Below are 15,168 nucleotides of genomic sequence, written 5' to 3'. Positions count from 1 at the left end.
AATTTAACACTACAAACATGCTTGAGTAAGACCTAAACCAAGCAGTTAAAAACAGAAAAATCAATGACCCAACCAAGCAGCCAATTAGTCTATTAAAGAAGCCTCCAATGGCACAAGACTTTAAACCCACTTCCAATTAATCCGAAGCTGACCTCTGCTTGGAAAAATATATAAATAAAAAACAACTGTATAAGGCTATTGTGGGGGTAGAAATCAATAGTGAACGCTTCAGACCAAAATTAAGTAATAAACCACTGGGTTTGGCACAAATTGGCTGTGTTCTATGGACCAGTTTTGCTGATGGTATGATTTTTGTGTTGCCAACAATAAACTTGTTTATTCTTTCAATTGATAGTATTGTTATGATCACTTACTGTGACATGAAACATCTGAAGTCTGAAAGCATCCAACACTAAAGGACAATTTATGGAAAACATTGCTCCTTGTTAACCTGCTGGGCTAAAGAAAAATGCAGCAACAGTATTTGAGATAGTGCCTGCCTACATGTTTTCACTATCATAATTTCATTATAAAATAAAACATCAGCTTGTCTATATCTGGTCAAGCAATTATCAAATCAAAAGCTCTCATGCTGGGATGCTTGTAAGCAAATGTTAAAGCCCCTCTTTGCAAAAAGCTGCCAAATTATGCAGGATGTTTCATTTTAAAAGGATTAAACACTCATTTAAATAATACATTTGCAGTGGTCACTAGTAGGAATAGATGCTTTGTAAGGCGTACGCAGGGGGAAAAAAAATCAGATGCACCTGAATCAGGGAGTACAAGTCAGCTGGAGGAGAAAGTAGCTTCAGATGGCAGGTTTTTGAGTTTGTTTTCCTGATATTTAGACACCTCGCCTCGGATTTGACAACAGCAACGCAACCCTACCACTGATTCTGTTTGCTTTGCAATGTTGGTCTTTACCTTCACAAATAACACAAGCTTGGAGGAGTTCTGATGTGCGGCGGAGTTGCTAACAGTCACCTTCCACTAGCCGAGATGTTCTCTGCGATTTCCTGAAGGCTAAATCAACAACGGCTTTCCCCGTTGCGAGATGAGTGAGTCCATGTATGTTAAGTGACAGTTTGACGTAGATCTGTCAGGCTTTTCAAATCCTAGTGTTTAACCGTCAATTTTCTATTTTAGGTGGCAGGAAATAGACTATTTTCATCTTCAGCCAGAAAACTCAGAATGATTGATTATAATCAGAAATAATAATAAAAAAATGTATTTTCAGTGTTCCACACCTGAGAGTCTTATAATAGATGCTCAAAATCAACATCACAGTGTTTTGTTACCTCAAAAATGGCTATAAAGAATCACCTAGCTAATAAAACAAGATGAAGCTGTGTGACACGGATATCCTGGCTGAATCTGTTTGAACCCTTTATAGGGCACTTAAAATTTCAACCCCAGGGTGTTATTGTTGTCCATAACCAAAGTGTATTTCTGTTGTTACAATTTTCAAAAATATTTATTTTCATGCAGAAAATCAGAGAAAACAAAGTGATCAAATATGGACGTTGGCCCTATTCTGATAAAAATAAATATCAAAATAAAACACATGAACAAGTTAAATAAACATTAATTTTGAATAATATAGATCATTATAAGACAATTTAGAATTATCTAGCTAATTTTAGAACATTATATCACTGTTCAATAATACAGATTATATCACAATTATTAAATAATATTTTTATGAAAAAAGATGATTGTGAAATATTTTTGAAAAGGTTTTGAACTATAGATACTATTTCTGATCAAATATATATTATTATAATATTTTAGAATATTTTATTTTTGAAGATATGTCTCAGGGTCATCTTCCTCCTGTTCATCATCATCACTGATGGCGAGATTGGTTGGCACAATAACTGTCCTGCTCCATTTCCCAGTGAAATCTTAGTTTAAAACTGAAAATATATTCAATATATTAATTGTTGTTATTACTGTTACCATGAATATTAAGAATATGTCTAAAAAACAACAGATTTTACCTAAAAAAATTTAAAAAATATTTTCCTTGTTCAAAGCGAATGTTCAAATGTGGCAGATGTGATTTTCAAGCTAGGATTTCACCAACTTTATCGCATTTAACATTTACAACACATATATATTTATTTAGCACAACTATTCAACCTTGTGATGTGAGAGTTTCATAAACCTAGGAATGTTAGTTTTGGAGATCTGACCGAGGAATTTTCTGGCTCTGCAGACACAACAATATTTGGTGCATTATAGCCCCACCCTGATTGGTGGAGCGGTGCAAACCGTGACTAGCTTGATCTCTGGTGATTGTTTGGGTGAAATCCCGTAATTCTAAGACTTTGTGAAAAGGCACATCAACGTCATTTATGATGTGAGTGGAAATGTCTAAATATGGACGTTGTCCTGTAAAGGGTTAAGGTCAGGTTTGACTGGAAAAGCCAAACACTACCATAGAAGCAGGCAGATAAAAAAACACAGACAGGGATTAATAATAAACCTGGGAACAGTTATAAAGAGGTAAAAATAATGATGATGCAGGTGGTTTGATTAGCATTTTGGAAACAGGTGTGAGCAAAGTCTAAAGAGATCAAAGATAAAAATTCCTTCATGCAGTTTTTGTATTTCTTAAACATGTTTGCAGGTGCTTTCACAGCCCTATACTTACTTATAATAACTATTTTAGTTCCTTTTCCAATTAAGCTACTTAAAATATTTGATTTTATCATCTAAAATTAAGGCCTCATGATAAACGTAAATGAAAAGAAGTACAATTGGAATAATGATTTAATTCTGTAAAAATTAGGTCAAAATGACACCATTAAACATTCAAAAAGAGCCTGTGGGGATTTCCACACAAGGTCAGTGTAACGGGTCCAGAAACCACTCAAATACAGCAAGCTGTTGGATCTTAAAAGTGTTACAACTATTTCTTACATCCTCTAAACTGCAGTTGGGCATTTAAGAGATAACAGAGCCTTTTTGCTAGTGTGTTCTTACTGTTTGAATGCCACAAACCACAGTCTGGATACTGGTTCTCCCATTCTTCTCTAAACTTGATGGATGTCCCACTAGGTCCCATCAGTGAGACTTTAAAATGGGATTAGAGATTTTTATCACTTGCCCACCAGTCAGTCTGTGAGGCTGTGAGATTAGATGGGACTTAAATCTTGCAAGGAGGCACAACTTCCACACAGCTGAAGCACAAAGCCACACGACCAACACTGCATGAGAAAATCAGTATTCAGATGCACTTTTTTAGTAATCTTGGTCATGAATTTTTAAAAATATCTGGACACATCTGGAAGATTGATTGCATAAATGTCTGAAGCAGATTAATTCTCAGTTCATCCACTCTGACTTTAATCAGCTCATCTCAATTCAGAATGCAGAAAAACGTAACAGAATAATCAAATCAAAGGCATCCTCCGTCAGTGAAAAGAAAACTTCGAATTTGCTTTCAGTGCAGAACATCCCTGAAGGGCCGTGTGGCCAGACATCATCAGTGAATAAACTGCAACATAATGGAGAGAGAAACTATAAAAATCCCCCATCAAGGGACATTAAAAGCTGTTCTCAGAATACAGGCCATGAGTCCAGTGTTGGTGAGGAAAGAAAAAATTGCTTTCCCCAAGAGGCGGTGTAAATCGGAGAGGTCTCCATGTTAGCAGCTGGCTCAATAAAGAACTTGTCGGAAAGTTAATAAGCTATTTTACAAGCATATTCTGGGATTTTATTCTGTTAGGCTCGAATAAAACCTACAGACTGCATGACAGTAAACACATTTTCTTATATTAGACTCAACATTACATCTCTACCTGTAACACTGCCCAACAGAAGAGAAGTAAAAACTCTAGGTGTTAAAATTTGTTAGTTTTTTTAATGAATCACTAGAAGGCTGACAAGGTGAAGGAATATTTTTATACCCAAGGCAGAAAGTGTGAAGGCAGATTTTAGATCAAAGCCATGGACACCGACCTGCTACTGTACTCACCAAAGAAAGACAGCTTTCCTTGAACTGAGTTTCTTCCTCTGCTGTTCTCAGCCACGCACTCATACACTCCTGCATCCTCTTGCTGGAAATAAGGGACCTCTAAAACGCCACTGGCTTTATTTATGTCCACTTTCCTGCTAAAGTTGGCCCCATCTACTCTTCTCCAGCTGATCACGGGAACTGGGCTGAAGGAAGGGGATGGGGGGGAGGGGGAGACATCGCAAGGGCAAAACATGAAAAATAATCCCAAAGATTGTTTTATCTCCAGCCTATTCAAAGTAACATCAAATCCTGGTGAAGTGGAAGAAGCGATAAAGCCCATCAACATTACATTAACCTGAAACATTATATATTGAGTGTAGCTTCCTTTGTGTGCAGCAGCACAGGAACAAGTCATCACAAGCTGAAACTTTTAGGATATATTAATAACACAGGGTGACATACTTTCCCAGTGCAAAACATTCCAGTTTGACGGTTGAGCTCTTAGCGACGGGGACGACTTCCGGGAACTGAACTTCGATTTTTGGCTCGTATTCGCCCATGACACCTGGAGTGGCAAAGAGAAGTGTCTCTAAATTATCCATTTTTTGAAATGTTTGTTATAAAGAAAAACTTGATTTAGAGTAACTGGCCTCTGATTGTAATTTTCTAACACTACTTAAGATTATGACTAAAGGTTTTTTCTATTAAAATCAGTAACAAAAAAATAACAATATTCAGACAGCTATGAAATATAAAAAAGACATAGAGCCAATCTATAATCATTAAATAGAGCATGGATGACTCAAATCAGGGCAACACTTGGTTAAAATAATATTTTTTGTAAGGCAATTGCAAATCAACTTCCTGTGATTTTTAAATTCTACTCTTTCATTTGAGGATAAAAATAAAAAATGAACTAAGCTGTTGCTTCTTTATCCTGTAAGTCTGAGCGAGGCGTGTCATACCGTCCACACGCAGGACTAAAGGTGTCAGCGGTCCTTGAACGCTGCTTTTGGTGACCGTGTTGGTGACAACACACGTGTAGTTGCCAACATCGGAGGGTTCCACCTTTGCGATGTAGAGGTTTCCTGTCTTCTGGGACACAAAACGACGAGTATCCTGGATGACAAAGGATGGGTACGCGTTGAAGATCCAGGTGAAGGTAAGTTCTGAGCACACAATCAAAAAGATCATGAAGTTAAATTATTGCAATATGAAATATTGGTGTAGAAAAGTTCAGCTATGCTTATTGACATACGTGTTGTGGATACATCTTAGCTACTACAGAACTAAATTATTGATAAAATGTGAACATGGACAGATTTATTATCAACTTTGTGTTGGCAGCCATCTTTAATAGGAAAGAAAATCAGTTGAAAACCATGGACCACGTTCTGAACATTTCTGATTAAAGGCTAATAGTTTATGAGGTTCTGGTTCTGACAAACCAACGCCTGCAGTTAAACGGAGAAGTTCTAAAACTTTATTTCCATGGTGGGAGGGCTCAGCTGCAATCTTTCCAGCCCACATCAAGGTCCCGGGGCTCAGCTGATCCTGGATCCAATAAATTGATTTTACTTATAAATCATCTAAAAACATGTAATAGGAGCTTCATCATACTGTTAACTTTGTTTTTTCATGACAAATGACTTTTACTCACACAAATTAAACAAAAAAAAGTTACTTTCCTAAAGCTAAATTATGTTGAATTGATAATTTGTCGACGAATAAAAGATGACAACGAAAATTGACAGAAACTAAAATCCAATCAGAAAACAGGAACAGAGGAAGGAACAGACAAAAGAACCAATCAGCATATGGAATAGGCGGGACGAGACGAGAAATGAACCAATCAGAGTGCAGAGCCAGATACTTTTTGAACAAACTACCGGTAACTTGTACAATTTATGTCTAAAAGGAGAACATCAGAATCAGAATCAGAATCAGAATAGGTTTATTGCCATTGTCAGTGAACAAACAATTCACAAACTAGGAACTTGCTTCGGTACTGATGTGCTACATATAACATGAATAATAAGATTAAAAATAGAATAAAATATAATAAAAAACTAGAATAAAACTTTCAGCTATAAAAAATGGCTGGTAATGGTAACATGGCCGATAGCGTGACGTTGTGTCGAGTACAGAAGACCAGCATGGTTGTGTATTTATAAACTGTTCACAAGTCTAACGGCAGATGGAAAGAAGCTGTTCTTATGGCGGGAGGTTCTGATCCGGATGGACCGTAACCTCCTGCCTGAGGGGAGCGGCTCAAAAAGTCTGTGACCCAGGTGTGAAGGGTCAGCTGCTATCCGACCTGCATGCCCCCGAGTTCTGGAGACGTACAGGTCTCAAAGCTGGGACCAGAACATGTCTGCAGCTGGGAGGAAAAGCATTAAATGTGATGATCTGAAAAGTATTTGATTGTTGAGTACACATCAGGGGTTCCCCTGGTTTTAAATGTTATAGTGGTAGCTGCGCACACGCGTGTGTGTGTGTGTGTGTGTGTGTGTGAGTGTATGTGTGTGTGTGTGTGTGTGTGTGTGTGTGTGTGTGTGTGTAACCAAATGTGTGATAAATACACCTGAAAACAACTTTTTTTCCTTTAGTTTTACCTTCTTGTATTGTTAGAGTAATACATTTTATTGATCTGCTGGTATGGTGTCATTTCCTGTCATGTTTACATATATTACAGAGTTGTATTGACCCAAAATGTAAATTTTTCATTTTGCTTTACAGTTTCATGTAGGTGTAGTTAACATTTACTTTACAGAAGTTGTAAATGATTGCATCAGAAGATAAATACATTTTAATCGACTAAAATCAAAACTAATTAGATGACTAAATTGTGACTAAAATATAAAATTATTTAAGTCAAAAGACTAAAACTAAATAAAAATTTAAAACTGAACAGCGCTTCATCAGCAGTCTCATCTCTTCTATGTTAGTGGATGCCCCATGGGATAAAGCAATTAGCGGATAGGACTGAGTGCCAGCCTTCCATGATTAAAAACATGATTTATAATTGAGGAGCACTTACTCTTACTCACTGGTGAATAAATGGCTTTAATATGGTTAAAAAAGTGATATTTTCATTATGTCGAAGTGATGATGCTGAGAGTAGGAATGTTTAAATCAAGTTGTTTCTTTACACCAACAGCAGCGATAATTAAGGTGTTGTCTGAGGTGGCCTGTTCAGTTTAATGGAAGAGCTGGGTGGGTTGTAACAAACAGTAATTTAGAGTAAAAAAAAGGAGAAAAAGTGATTAAACTGTGAAAAATGTCTTTCCATAGATTTCAGACAATAAACAAGTTTACCCATTTACTCATTTTACTGTTTAGGTGAAAACCTAACACAGTAGCATACACATACAGTATATTTTCTAAATTAACTATTCCAAAGTATGTGCACATTTACATAAAAAAGGCAGAGAGCAGTCACTTTTATTTTATCATTTAAAATCTTTGTGTTCTTTTGAGGATTTATTTTTTGAAAATGAAATACAAAAATAATTATATGATAAAATAGCCAAACTCCAATGTTTATTTGTGATTGGCATGCAGCAGAGACATTACAGTTACCACTCCTGCATCAAATATGGCTTTAATGTTCTTTAAAACCAATATATTAAAGATTTTTCATTTGATTTAGCACAACCTCATCTGCAATTTATCATTTATGATAAAAACAAGTTTCTGCAGGATGCTCCCAGTGCTGCCTAGCAAATGGAAAGCAGTCTAAGAGGCTTCACACTCATAAACAGCAACATTTTAAAAAAGGAATATTGGTGTTTTGACATATTGACACAAGGATAGATTGCTCTGGACCGTGCTGCATCCCTGTCCCCAAAGCAATCTTGGCTGTTGATAAAAACTTGTTTAAGTGATGACTCTGCACTACGCTACAGAGAATAATTGAGATGTGACTTGCACACTCCTTCGCTTCTCCTATTTTAATGGGGGTAGGAGGATGCTGGGGTTTCGACACATTATTGCAACCTTGCAAATAGCACACCAGAAAAAGATCCTGAGAAATGTACTTTTGCTTGTTTCTGTCACTCTGGTCATCTACCGCCTCGGATCTGACGGTCAGACACTCCCACCTCTCTGCAGCCTCCCTTGATCTCTGCCAACTCTTCCTTGCCTGCTCAGGAGTCACTTTATACGAAGGCATCCGAAAATCTACACTCTGCTTGGCTTCCTCTCAGCGCATTCAATCAACCTTTTATTTTTTTATCATTCTTTGTGTTTTTGACAGTCTGGCTTTAAAAAAAATACTTTCAGGAAACCTCTACTCTGATACTTTGGGCTTATAGTGACCTTAAATATGAATCATGACAGTTTGTTATTTGTGTGTTAGGATTTTGCTTTTCACAGCTTACTTGCACAGTGACACGCACGGAAAAGGTCCAGAAACACGTTTTCAATCTTAGAATATATCCAGATACTCAAAATGGACATTTAAAGAATGCTTCAATTCAATTTTTCCACATTTCTTCTTGGTTTTTAAAGAAGCTGACACCCTGTTGGATATACTTGTGCCTGTCATAGTGTACTAATATAAAAGCAATTGACAGCCAGCCTGTTAAATTATAACATTCAGTAATTTTCTGTCCCCTCTCAGCACTGTTATGCTAGTTTCTATGCATTTAAATGAACGTAATTACAATACACATCAGAATTTGACATCAACGTAAACACAACAATAATGTGTTCATCATAGGAATCCTTGCAGCCTCACCCTCTTTGAATTATGAAGAAAAATTGCAGATTAAATGTTAATGCGCATGACTGCACTGCAAACGAAGACCTTTTAGTGCAGGAAAATGAGGCTAGCCTCTCAATTTTAGGTTTTTATGTCAACATAACTTCACGTCTTGATCCGACTGACCCACAAACGGAGCAGCTGCAGCTTCCTCCTCTCCCCTCCATGAATGTACTCTAGTTCTCATCTTGAAAGGGTCATGTATATTTAATGCTAGCTAGTATTTGAAACTATATCTTTCAAAGGTGCAGGCTCTGGAAAAAAAAACAACGAAACAGCAACAAATAAGCGGTTACTAATTGGTCTATTAAAGATTTATGGAGGGGAACAGGAAACAGGATATAGGAAGTGAAAAGCCAATGGTTGGGTTTGATTGAATTGAGAGCCACATGCGGATGGGCGGTAATGGAATAATGCAGCCGTGAGTGACAGTGAGTGGCAGATTTTCATTGTGGTTCCATTTAGTCTTTGTATAATGAACAGGCAGCATCATTTTCCCCTTAATGATCTGAGAAGAGTGAAGAGAAATGGAACATGGCAGGCTAAGGACATCGTGAGTTAAGAGTGAGTTTATGCACAAGTGTGCTTTAAAGAAAAAATATATGCATGCTTGTGTCAAAGTTTACACTCACAAGTCTGTTCCCTAGACAGTGGCAGCCATTAACCGGGCCTTCCAATCTGTATTCATAACACACAAGTTCACTTTATGAAATGGCATGAGGTCATACACATGGGGAAAAAATCCCTGCGAGCTGTATGTGCTGGCACTAGTCAGCAGCCAGCGTGTGTTTTGGGTTAGATGCACTGAATGGAGAAAACAAGTGATTTCAGTCTTGAGTAAACCTGAAAGGCCGTTTTCCATTAGTGGAAAAGAGGTCAGATGCATTAGGTCCCTCACTAACCACAGTCATTCCGACCAGCTCAAAGGAAAAGGTGACACAGAGCAGCGTTTGATGCAAATATGGCACAGCACCATAAAAAAAGATTTAGTGAGAACCTTTCCGGGAAACTTGACATTATATTACTCAGATCAAAAGTGCAACGACATCATGCCTTCTGCTTTTAGCCAATCCTGGCAGCACAGATGCACTTTCTGTAGATTTGTTCCTGTGCGTTTTGTGGCATTGTTAAAGTTAAATAATGGCCTCCTGAATCATGCATGGGATGTGGGAAGCCTTTAAAGAGGAGATAAGGCGGATCTTTGTCTAGGACTGTGTTGTGCTGATCATGAATTATGTTCTGTCACCTTTTATGAGAACATGTGTCTCACTTTTCCAACACTGAAAAGTGCACAGTCCTGGATCCACAGTAAAGAATATTGAAACACAACAGATCATTCCGAGCATGAGGCTCGGCCTCCGTGCAACTTCTACGCTTCACAACGAGGATCAAGCAGCTTGTTGGTGACGATTCCACCAAATGAGCGCTGGTGTTGGCTGCATTGCTGTTTCACACACACACACACACACACACACACACACACACACACACACACACACACACACACACACACACACACACACACACACACACACACACACACACACACACACACACACACACACACACACACACAGACACACACACACAAAACATTTACCTAAATTGAAGTATTTTTGGATCACAAATGCAGGAAAAGACAGCTGGACTTTAGAAATAAAAATACATAATGTTCTATATTCAGTATGGATTTCATTCACAATAAAATTCTGTTACAAATTCACTAAAAACACACTTATTTCAGTCCACATGACAAAATCATTTACAAATGTTTATTGAGCTTTCGGGGTAGTAAGTTAGCCTGATATGTTACCACAATACAATAAGGGTCCCTCTTAAATGACTAATAAACAGTGTATAGATATGTAATTAAGTCATCAGTAACTGTCAGGAATTGCTTACTGTCTTCCCTTGTTATTGTTAATGAGCCACACCTGGCCCGATTATTTCTAGCTCACCTGTTCTTGATTCCCTCTTGTATTTAAGCCCTCTGTTTGTTCATGTCATTTGTCAGTTCATCATCATTACTTAATAAAATTAGTCCAGTTCGCCAGCCTGCTGCCTGCTCGCTTAAACCTGCACTTATTAAGCATTTAAAATGCAATACTTGAGGGCAGGAACAAGAATACAGATTTGTCTCATAATTTTGCAAGAAAGATCATTTTTCTCTTTCTTATTGCTAATGTATGTAACACTTATTAAGGCTTTATAAAGTTACAGATTCATTAACAACATATCAATAAACAGTTTATAAACCATTCATATTTAGATGGCTTATTGTAAATTGGTACCAGCATGGTTAATATAGCAACTTTTACTGAAATGCATTTGGCTCTACATTTAGCAAGAAACTGATCTATTTAGTCTATTGTCACCCTCAATTAGTCCATAAAAATACGTATTAAAGTGACAATGTGTAGTTTTTACCATTAATCTCTGATAAAATCCATCAAAATGTTGCTGAAAATGAATGAAATGATGCCCAGTTGGTAAAAATATTGGCAGTTTCACAACATATAACCATACAAATGTGTTCTAAAATGCACGGGAGCGGGTCTAAGTCTTTGGGAGACGCCATATTAGACGCCATGTTTCCTTCTATGGAAGCCTGTGAGGAGAAAATGCATTTACTGATTTGTAACAATTGGTTACACAACTTTAACCAAATAATGAACATTGTTGTTTTGCACATTTACCGTTTCACTTTCTGCCACTGCGGAAGGGGAATCTGATGTTCTTTTTATTTTGCTGGAGGTGCTGCTCCCAGGGATTTTTGACCCTAATGGCCATCCGTTGGTAAGGTCTTACTTGAACACAAAAATACTGCTTGCTTGCAATGAGTTAGGTATGCACTGCCCCCTATCGCCAGGGAAACACACACAGTCACTTTAATGATCTATAAAGTGTTTGCAGTTTAATACATAACTATTATGTTAACTATTGTAAACTATGTTGGTGGTGGTCAGAGGGGTCCACAGCGCCAAATGACAGCCTCGCCTCTGTCAGACCGCCCCAGGACGGCTGTGCCTACAAAGTAGCTTACCATCACTGATGGCAGTGTGTGAACGTGAGTGTGTGAAAGTGTCTTTGAGTGTCCTAAAAAGCGCTATATAAGTTCAATGCATTATTATTATTATTATTATTATTAGCCATTTATAATGTGAGTCTCACTGTAAAGTGGCACCAAATAACTAAAGGCTATGAAGCATTGCAAACAGAAGTTAGTGCTATTGTATTTATTTTTTTACAAAATATGAGCATTCTGTATATATCTGCAGATTTTATTGTGTTTTATCTCTATCGTTGCTTGAGAGTCAACTGCACTTTCAGTGTCACTTTCCTGGTAACAACGACAACCAATGACAATAAAGATGTATCTTATCTTAAACCAAAACATAATACTCACCAACTTAAATGTATCTTTAGGTATGCTTTTTTGTTATTTTGTGTGAGTTGAGAAAGACTGTTTGAGAAATATAGGTCAAATGCAGTGAAGCAGTTTTCTCCTGGCAAGAGCCCCGAAAGGAATTTAAAAATCCCAAATGAACCGGTTCATGTAGGAGGCAATTCCAAACAGGGTCTATCTAAAAGATAAACCACAAACCAACAGATGAACAAAACAAGTGTTGGGAAAAATAATTATAAATAAATCTGTTTAAATTGCCCTGAAGACCTAACAAACTTCTTGGTAGCCTATAGACATGTGTAAAATGATTTTCTCAATATGCCCAGGCCCCTAAAGGTGATTTTAATAATAATAAAAAAAAGATGGAATTTGTAAATAACCTGGAAACTAAAACAATGAAAAAGAAAAGAAGAACCTTGATGATTTAATCACCTGTTAAAACAAAGCATTTGATCATCCATAATGATACAATCTGTATCGGACCAAATGAATATCACACAACAAAAGGAAAGATAGAGACTCAAAAAAGATCTACATGATTATTATGAGTAGGTTTTAACAACAGAAAAAGGCTCATCATCAGATATGCTGTTTGTTTGTAATTAAGTAGGAACCTCTTATTATAAACCTTTGATACATTTTCAGTTTTTAGAGTTTTGTAACAAATATGGAACTTTTCATAAAGTTTTGTATTTCTTTGTTCACATTAGATTCTCATTCATCCAGGACATAGCCATCCTAAAAGAAAAAAAAATGTCAAAAAGGCAAAAGGATTTCTTTTGTTGCTTGAAAACATTTGACAATTCACCCAACAGGCTTTTTCAGGGACAGGAGATTTGAAAGAAGAGTGAAAGAAGCCATTTATGTAAAACATGAAAAGCCAGCATTACACTGTGGAAGTTGCGAATGGTGAAATGTCTTCAGGCAACAAAAGAAGTCTTGCTGCCTTTTTGGGACTTTTTCACTGCATGGATTGCCTTCTATTTATAATAAAATAATATATAATTTTTAATACCCTCAAATCTAATTTTTAAAATCTGCATTATAAACTCTAACATCAAAAAAACAATCTGGATTTTAGAAAAAAGCATTTCTTATTTAATTGGCTACTTGCAAACAAGCACATTAAGGTTTGAAATAGAAATAAATAAAGTCTATTTTGCTTTTTCAAAGAGATTTTCACTCAGAAGAGTGTATTTATTCAGCTGCAATGAAGGTAAAAGGGTCAAGCAGTAGTCTTACAATTAATCATGGATTATTGAGCAGTTTATAATGCACACATGTAGCATGTAGCCATGCATGCTACATAAATCTTTGAATTAGGCCTTGCAGCCTGTGCTGCAATATTCATTAAACATGCAATCAATCATCATTTGATCATGATTTTGGATTTGAAGGTGACTCATAGGAAAAATCAATCCTTTAGCAAGTAAATAAATTATAGTTTATTGTACAGTATGTCTCCTCCATTACATGCAATCTATTGAAATAGAAGTCAGTAAAGGTTGACTTATCCCATCATTACTGAAAAAGGAAAAAAATAATCATGCTCTGAAAAACTATGCCTGCGCTCAGAAAAAAAGAAGCAATTTCTTCTTGCAATTTGTTAATCTAGAAGTGACTAGATTTCCTTACAAGAGACACATTGTTTAGACTCAACACTTTTCCCGTGTACTATTATCAGAAATGTGTATTGGGGAAAATCTGGTGAAAAGATATGTATTACGATACAGGGGAGATGATACAATATGTCACTATATGTTGCGATGCATTCAGCCAGACAGCATAAGCCATTTTTTAGACTGAATTTATTGTAGGAAAATTGAATAAACAGTATAAATTGATACTTAACCTGTTTAACATGATGTATCTGAACCGTAATAGAGGGGTTTACATTTCAGTGGTGGAAACAAAATCCAATGCACACTGCTGCCAACTAGCGGTCGGCATTTGAATTGCACCAAAAGAAAAGAAAATACACAAATGTTCGCATGTAAATTATTCCAAAAATTAGATACATGGCTTTTGATATAATGTTGTAGGAACATTTTTCACGATATATTGTGATATCGATATTTTCGATACACAACTTTTGAATATTGATATAATATCGCTAGAAAAATATCAGGATATTGTAACGTCCAGCAATGGTCAGTTTTCAGCTACAGATTGACCTACATGCCACCAGTCATCTGCAGACATGAATTCCATTCTCTGAAGTGGATTTTACATTCTACCTTCCAACAAGGAACAAGGTTCTGCAAACCTTGACATTTCAGGAGGAACGAGATATCAGCCTGTGTTCCCAAACAAAGCCTTCTTTTGATGACACCGCAGGATTGCTCACTCTCATGAAAAGGAACATTTTTACAACTCATAAGTTAAATAATCATTAAATAATAATATGAACCAAATGTTATATGAATACTAATGAAGTGATTTGATTATTCTGTGCTTGAATTACTGGAGTTTGAAATGAATGTTATTTTTACATTGAAAGATTTATATATATGACGATCAGTAATGTTTGATATGACAAGGGAATCAGTATCTACACTCAGACGCAAGGTTCATTAGAGATAAATTAAAGTGAAGTTAAACGTCATGACACATATATATTTTCTTAGCCGCAAATTGGAGCATCCTGTATCTGAAAGAAGGTGTGATGTTCTGAGGTTTGCTTGTTAACACCCCTTAACATGGCATGTCCTGGTTGGCTAAGAAATCATAATATGAGAATATTAAAACAAAGCTCACTTGATGGTGAGTCAGTTCTAGAGAAAGCTACGGACAGGCCACCCAGAGTGAACCCTCTTTAACCCAGAGCATTTTTGACAAGCTGTCAAAAACCCTGCTACACGCTAAAGCTGACACAGCAAAATGGTTCCTTCAGCTATTCAGAAGCAGCTGTTCTAGACGAAACAATTTCATCTATCTGTTGTGATCCGGGAGACGACTCTGGACCAACTTGGTTGCACTGCGTTTTTTTTTCTATGAACTTCGGTAACTTGGGGTCACCCGACCCCCCCGACA

At 36.7% G+C, this 15,168-nt stretch overlaps 1 protein-coding gene across 2 annotated transcripts in view; it reads right to left on the bottom strand.

Moving 5' to 3' along the window:
• The window catches only part of cntn3a.1 (contactin 3a, tandem duplicate 1), a 114,260-nt gene that overhangs the window by 52,650 nt on the left and 46,442 nt on the right, over window positions 1–15,168 (bottom strand). For both annotated transcript variants that reach the window (XM_015967616.3, XM_054745815.2), the window contains exons 6-8: window positions 4,930–5,133; window positions 4,427–4,529; window positions 3,983–4,167 (exon numbers count right to left, since the gene is read on the bottom strand). In XM_015967616.3, the coding sequence (XP_015823102.3) occupies window positions 3,983–4,167; window positions 4,427–4,529; window positions 4,930–5,133 (492 nt within the window). The remainder of the gene's footprint in view (window positions 1–3,982; window positions 4,168–4,426; window positions 4,530–4,929; window positions 5,134–15,168) is intronic.

Source organism: Nothobranchius furzeri, chromosome 15, assembly GCF_043380555.1.
Source record: "Nothobranchius furzeri strain GRZ-AD chromosome 15, NfurGRZ-RIMD1, whole genome shotgun sequence".
Classification (NCBI taxonomy): Eukaryota; Metazoa; Chordata; class Actinopteri; order Cyprinodontiformes; family Nothobranchiidae; genus Nothobranchius; species Nothobranchius furzeri.
This window is presented reverse-complemented; position numbering and strand designations above follow the sequence as displayed.